General features: G+C 29.7%; 1 protein-coding gene across 1 annotated transcript in view; it reads right to left on the bottom strand.

The window, feature by feature from the left end:
• Positions 1 to 212: 212 nt before the first annotated feature.
• LOC106681938 (cathepsin O) overlaps positions 213 to 7703 on the bottom strand; it is a 16412-nt gene continuing 8921 nt past the window's right edge. The window contains exons 4-7 of the mRNA XM_067050228.1: positions 5236 to 5384; positions 3664 to 3708; positions 2955 to 3223; positions 213 to 533 (exon numbers count right to left, since the gene is read on the bottom strand). Coding sequence (XP_066906329.1) covers positions 490 to 533; positions 2955 to 3223; positions 3664 to 3708; positions 5236 to 5384 — 507 coding nt within the window. The 3' untranslated portion in view covers positions 213 to 489. The remainder of the gene's footprint in view (positions 534 to 2954; positions 3224 to 3663; positions 3709 to 5235; positions 5385 to 7703) is intronic.

Genomic DNA, 7703 nt, shown 5'->3' with positions numbered 1-7703 from the left:
AGGTGGCCAGGACCCAGTGATGAATCGTAGAGCCGATGATGACAACAAAGTTGTATGTGAAGAAAATGGTTAACCCTATTTAGAGAATAGGTTGATTGATCCAATAGTATTATAGTGGTTTATTCTGGATTTCCAGAATTAACTTTTTAAAAGGATTTCATAGCATTGAATAAATATATTTCAAAATTGTATAGAAAGAAATAATCACAATGTATGGCACACAGTAAAAATTTATTTTGTCAAGATAAATATCACAGACCAGTTTCAAAATAAGATGTTTATAGTAATCTCAAAGGCACATCATTAGTCTTAAAAATGTTCTTTAAAACTTGCAACTGCTACAATCAGTTTAACACATTGGGATGTTCATATTTTCTCTATACATATATTTAGAATTACAACAATATCGTAACTACATCAACTAATAAACATAATTTTTAAAAAGTATAAAATGTTAAAATTAAACTGAAGACGGTCGAATAAATACCTTCACTGTAATAGTACATCAAGAGAAACTACTTCAGAGGCAATACCTAAAAAAAAAAATAAATAAATAAAAATATTTTTTTTCATAGTACTGTGAAAGAAAAATAATTAAATAAGAAATAAACATCAGCCTTTTAAATTTAAAATGGTAAATAAATAAAATTAAGTACATAATTACTAAAGAAGGTGCATTGCTATAGTAGGTATTCTTTTGTTTTTTTGGTCTTTGAAAGCACTGACACTGAAATGTTCAATCATAACTATCCCATTTCCTAGAAGAGACCAAATCACTCAATCTCCTCCAATCTGGTTTCTGATCCGCCTTCTCTGCACAATCTGCTTTAGTTAAAACCAAGACTGAAACGTACTGCTATAGACCAAAAAGAAGTTAACTGTTTTAATACTTTTAGACTTCTGTAAAGCTTTTTTCAACAGTTCCATCCACTAGATCCAATCATTCCTTTCTGATCATACTCAAGTAGTTGCCATTTCTTACTAAACTCTATCTTCCTTCTAGACTCTATCTATAGGAGTAGCCCAGGGTTCAAGTGTTTCTCTCCTGTTCAATTCCTAGATCAATGACCTTCCTAATTGGATCAACTTCTATTCCCACAACCTATAGCTGATGACTTTCAAATCTATTTATCCATCCCTCTATCTGAGTTATTCATAGCATTTGCCAATATTCAGGAAGACCTAGATAGGAAAAGTGCCTCAACAAATTTGAATAAATTAAGGCTAAATGCTATGAAAACTCAGTCTATGATCATAGGATCCAATTCCCTCTCAGATACAATGCAACTTATCCTTGTTTAATCTTAAATGATCAACCCATCACTTTCAGCTCCTTTGTCAATAACTTAAGTATAACTATTGACCAAACCCTACCCTGGAAACCTCATATAGCCTAAATTTCCTGACATTCAATAAGTACATTTATGCTATTCTATTGCTCCTGACACCTCCCTCACCCAACATTGTAAGCTCCTTGTATCCTCGCTCATTTTCCCCCACTTTGATTACAGTTGTGTGGTGATGAAATGAGTCACAAATTCCTCTATGTCTTTGGTACCTCAAGGCATTCTATATTTCCCTCGAAGTATCGAGTTAAAGTGGCCCTTCCCCTATAACTGTAGACAATATTATCATGGTCACCCATTATGTCTTCATTGTGGAGTTGGTGATATATACTTATTCCTTTCCTTATGCAATTTATTTTGGAATCCTCCAATCATTATTGATTTTTAACAGTTCCTTGGAAACAATTGTAAACACATAAATACTTAGATTTGCTTGGGTTGATAGTTGTTACTTTTTAACTTAGAACTTCCTCCCACACTTGTTATACCTCTTGCAAGAAGCAATCCTCTGTTTTCTCGAATTATGAGAATAACATTTGCAAATACTAAATTCTGAATAAGTTAGGGATGCAACTTCTAATTTCCTGCTTTCAATTGTGGGCCCCTTTGTCTAGTTTCCCATATTATTCTATCCATCTATATTAGAAACAATAACGGGGTTAAGCGATCCCCCTGCTTCAGCCTGGTTCCAGCTTCAATATACATGGATGCATTATTACAAAAATATGCAGGAAACAGTTTGTTTTCGCATTTTTGCCTGTCTGTTTAGTTATTGAAACTTCTAAGATTTTTAATATTTATATCAATAATTTGCATCATAATTAGTAATACTCATACTCACAGGATCTAAAATAAAATTGATAAAGTTAGTCTTCAGTAGATAGGTCAGCGACATTGGTAGTACATAGTGAGTTAGTAAGGTGGGTGAGGGTAAGATATAGGGGAACATTAGATAGTCGTTCCCACTACTCAGAAGCATTATTTTGGAAATCCCGCTAGATACTACAATCAGGGATCATTTGCAACAATTATGTAACTAAGTTCATTATTGTTTTATGGTTACAAAATAAGATTTCTATTTAAGAATTAACAACACTATATATATAAGTTTTCACTTTATTGAACTATGCATTATACTTTGAACTTGATAAATACATGTTATCTTTAATTGCTTTGTTAAACTTATCTGGAAACATACATAGTTTCAATATAAATAGAGAACAAATGACTGCTTTGCTTCAATAGTGGCACATCTGACAAAAAAAAATTTATTTTGTGTTTGACATATTCCATGGATTGTACCACAGACTGGGGTTACTTTGTAACAAACCTACTAGCTTTGGGACAGTCTATAGGACAATCCTAGTAGAAAAAGCAACCCTAGTTTACTATACTATCTTTGGAATACGTCCAAGGCAAAATTTTCTTTTTCATAAAATGTGACACCATTAAAGCAAAGCAGCAATATTTAATCTTGAAAATAGCCATTTCAGAGCCACAGTTATGAGAAAGGCCTTAGTAATTAAATTTACATGCTTTTATTCATTAAAAAATTACTTATCAATTACAAAAATGCATATGATTTTAGGTAATTCACCAAGTACTCACCACAAACATTTGAGCCAATAGCTATTTTTAAATAACCTTTCTGACCAAAGTCTTCTCCCCATGAGTTTCTAACAATGTAGTAAGGAGGAATAGCATCAAGATTATATCCAACAATCTGCACAGCATGATTAAGATTTTCAAGTGAACCATCACAATGAAATTGAATAACACCCCCAAGGTAATATTGCCACGTTAATGCATTAACAGCCACCGCAACAGGCCCATGATAAGCCAATAAAGCAAGTAAAGTTTCTTCTTCTCCGACCAAACTAAAATAATAGTAAAACAAAAGATACTTAAAACATTTAAAAAAACTATATAATGAAAAATAATATGAGTTACTCACAACTAGAAAAATCAACACCTAGTACAACATTTTTAAAGACAATTACACCATCAAATAATAATAGCTATAATTATAATGTAAACTACAAAGTCTCACTTTTTATTCATCAATAGAAAATGAGATAAGAATCATTTCAACAGAAAAAAGATGAATAAGAAAAAAAGATAAGGGTATAAATATGTAAAATGAAAATTATTCTTTAATGACACCTATAAGATTTTCAAGCTAGGCTAGATCCAATTTACTTATAGTTATTAACACATCACTCTCTTTGATTGAGGGAGACTTATAACAATAAGTAATAAATTTCAATAATCTATAAATTCACAAATATAAAATATAAATTTAAAGCAAACTACTTACTAATCACATGTATAATTAGAAGCAATATGAACTCCTTTTCCAACTCTAAAAAAAAAAAATAAAAATAATAACTGAAAAAATTAAATTGTAATCATTAAACTACTTAGTAGACATGAACAGAATACTTAAGTACTTTGTTGACTTTCAGTATTCATACTTCATAGAAGTTTACACCCCACAGGGTGAACAACATTAATCAAATACACTTTGAGAAAATCTTTTCTGGATTACAAAATGTAATTAATCTAACTCGTACTATATTATTACTTTTTTAAAATATGTTTATTTGCAAATATTACAACCTGCCAACTGGGAGTAATAAGTAATGGGAGTTTTCACATGTTTTTTTTTCTACAATTTATAGGTGTATATTTATGCTTCAGAAACATTTTGTGATATCTTTACGATTTTATTTTACAAATTTGTAAATTAGCTACTGCTTTTCCATAATTTTCTTATAAGCACATATTTCAATCCATATTTCCGTTTTCAGTTAGAATATTTTTTTTTAAACCAAATTAAATAGTTTGAAAATTAAAAAAGAAAAAATCAATTCATAGAAATAAATTACAACATATAATTCTTAATTATTTTACAGTAAACCTAAAATAAAAATGTAATGTTATGGAAGTTAAAAGGTTCAATGTAATTCTGAGTACCGTTTTTTTTACATGTTTACATTTCTGTGAATTTAATGAATTCAAATGGTTTATTTTAACTTAATTTAAGTAACCTAATTAGATTTAAGTTCCAAAAACTATTTCCTGTATAGATTATTTCAAAATGTAATATTGCCTCAATTGTTCATGGGATTTAATTTGAAATGCCCAAAATAAAGTCTATTACAAAAACATGAGCAGTTAAATACATTGGATACTTTGCGGAAGAACCGTTTAAATGTAATTCCTAAGTTTTGTATTAATTTTGTAGAGAAAAAAAATATATTTAAACAGATTAACAATCTTTAAATATACATTGTATTTATAAAAACAGAAGGAAAAAAAGGGAATGTTTGACATCTGCTGCAAGTTCAATAAAGTATATTTTATGTACGGATTTATGCTATGGAAATTTAAATTAAATGTAATTTTTCTTAATTATTTATTAATACTTTCTTTTGACAAATTTAAAATATATACATTTTGTTTACTTTCAGTTTTTTAATTTCCTCATTTTTTTTTTTTACTATTTCTATTTTTTTATATAAAAATAAACACACAAATATGTACTTATTTTGATTTTTTTATCATATAAAAATCCCATCCCTAGAAATAATTATATGATAACCATTTATACCATATATAGAAGATGAATACGTGAATACAAAACAATAATAATAATAAAGAAAAATATTTCAGAACTGATGTAATCGTAAGGAAAAAATAAAGGAAGAATAGATAGCTATTTTCTCCCAAATACCCAAGGAAGACTGTAATTTACAAAAGGAAATGCCTTTCTCTACTTAGTAAAATTAATATTCAAAAAAATAAATGTTATGAGTTGATAATAAACTTATAAGAATATTAATATTAAAGGTTTGAAAAATGAGTTAATAATTATTTTACAACTTACTCTTTCAATTTACATTTTTCAGTTTTAAGTACCAATGGATAGTCTTTTTCATCTTGAATACCAACATCATTATCTACAATCCACTGCAAAAGATTGCATGTATCTCCTCCATCACAACCAAGATTTCCATTTTGAGCACAATCTATGAACTTTAAGGGAAAAAAAAAAATATATAGCAATACATCAACAAACATAAACTTCATCAGCTGAAGCAAAAAAAGCTAAATTTTAAATAGCAGTGCCTTTCGCTATGTGCCAAATAAAAAACATTATACTTGCTTTGACCTACATCATTTTCTCACTTATTCTTACTTTTTTGAAAAAAAAAAACACTCCATATGAAAGAAAAAAATATTTTGGCAGCTGATCTTATGTGATAATGAATAGAACCAATCAATTTCCATTCAGCACATCAGATAATCAAGATACTGTAGATCTTATCTTTTAAAAGATAGAATCAAAATTAAATACCATAAATAACTGAAACAAAACAAAAACAAGAAAAAAAAAAAGATGATTTTATGTCAAATCACTTTAACCGTCCTTTATAATATATTTTATAAATTATTACATAAGTATATAAAACTTTTAAAAGTTTAGGGGTGGTAGTGCTTACATTCATTCCATGGGATGGTTTTCACCATATCCAGAATTCTGTTTTCCTCAACCTTATAAATAACTATTTTTTAGGTATTTCAAATAGATTATAAGTAGTTATATCAATCAGTTCAGAATGTGAGACAGGAATACCTTACTGTTTAAAGTTTAAAATAAAATATCAACATATTAGTTAAAACAAATATATGTTTTGTATTCTATTTTATTGAAACTTTATGACGCTATAAGAAAATTAATAATAAATCAAAACAAGGGCAAATAAATAACAATATTGTAAAAAATATGTCAAAATTTGCTTTTGATTGTTTTAAATTTTATATTCATTTATAGTAGAGAACTGACATATGTAAGGGAAGAAAATTTTGGCAGCTAATAGTGGGGGAAGCTAAAAGTAGAAGAGTTGTTTACCTATTACCATTAAACAATCATTGTAATGGTTTAGTTCTCCTTATGAAGAAAACAAATTTTTTTTAGCAATATTTGACCTTAATTTCTTATTTTCCATTGAATAAATGGGGCCCTCAGTAGTCCAAGATATTAGACAATGCAACAACTTGTTAGTCCTATATTTGTCAGATTGTCATGATTGGACGAATTTCAATACAATAATACTGTTTATAAAAAATACCAATAATTTTGTAACCAAAATCTGAAACAGCTCAATTCCAAAAACTTCCTTCCTCAAAAGCTAAATACAGGCTATTTTTACCAGTTATACTGACTATTCTATATTGGGGGGTCTGGTATTATCATATTTTCAAACATTACTGATACTAAAATCAGTAATCACTAAGGTAATAGTCACACTTGACAGAAGACATGCTTGAAATGTGTTGATACTTAAATGATTAGAGTATGATCGTTTTTTTTCACAATTTTAATTACATTCCTTAAACAATATTTCGAATTCTTAAATTATATTTTATCCATCAAGATAATTTAAAATTTAATACTTTTTTTAAAATTTATTTTCCCCCTACCTGGCTATTTTTAGCATATAGGGTGTTTATCCTATAAGTTACCAACCTATTCTAACTAAAGTGGGAAAAACAAATTCATTCCATGGATTCCCCATGAAAAAATTTTGTAACCTACCCAGACCTAAGGTCATACATTAACACTATCAGGTACCACAGCCTCTATATATAATTTGCATACAAAGAACCAAAGAAAAATCATGACCCACTGCTCTTCAAGCAATAAACAGTTTCATTAATGATTTTGATTTACATGAACCCTCCCTCCTTCCATCTTAGCTACTACTCCTTCTTTTACTATCATGACGTACTGACTGATCATTTACCTTGAATAATTCCTCATGTTTTTCCCTACATATTTGTAAATTATGCCAGAGACCCCTCCTCTGGTAAGTAGTGGAATCACCCAATGATGGCCATCCCCCTAGAATGAAGAAGTGAAGCTGTAGGCAAGGGTTGTTAAGTGGTTCCCCATGCCACAGGTGTGAAACGCCTCTTCAGTAGGCCTGGTAGACCGATGAGGTAGGCTAGAGCCTGACAACTTGCTATGAGCCGGTCAGGAGGCTACGAGGAGGCAGACCTTCCACTTGAATCGAGGCAGTGAGCTAATAACCCACTCCCTTTAAATACTCATTATTACAAAACCTTTACAAGCAGAAATAGCCAGATCGTCATTATGGAATAAAACCAGGAAACGTTTGAAGGACTTGAGAATCTCCTACTAGAACATGTTATCATTATACAGACTCAGGCCCTGCAAACGCACCTTGAGCAAATTGACATCCCAGCAATCCAGGAATTCCGCTGGCTTGGAAGTGGCACCCTTGAAAAGAGGTACCAAATACTACAGCAGCCACAAAACCAACCATATAT

The sequence above is a fragment of the Halyomorpha halys genome, unplaced genomic scaffold (genome assembly GCF_000696795.3).
Source record: "Halyomorpha halys isolate HHAL.00 unplaced genomic scaffold, Hhal_1.1 Scaffold375.1, whole genome shotgun sequence".
NCBI lineage: Eukaryota > Metazoa > Arthropoda > Insecta > Hemiptera > Pentatomidae > Halyomorpha > Halyomorpha halys.
Note: the sequence above shows the minus strand (reverse complement) of the source record. Positions and strands in the feature narration are given on the sequence as shown.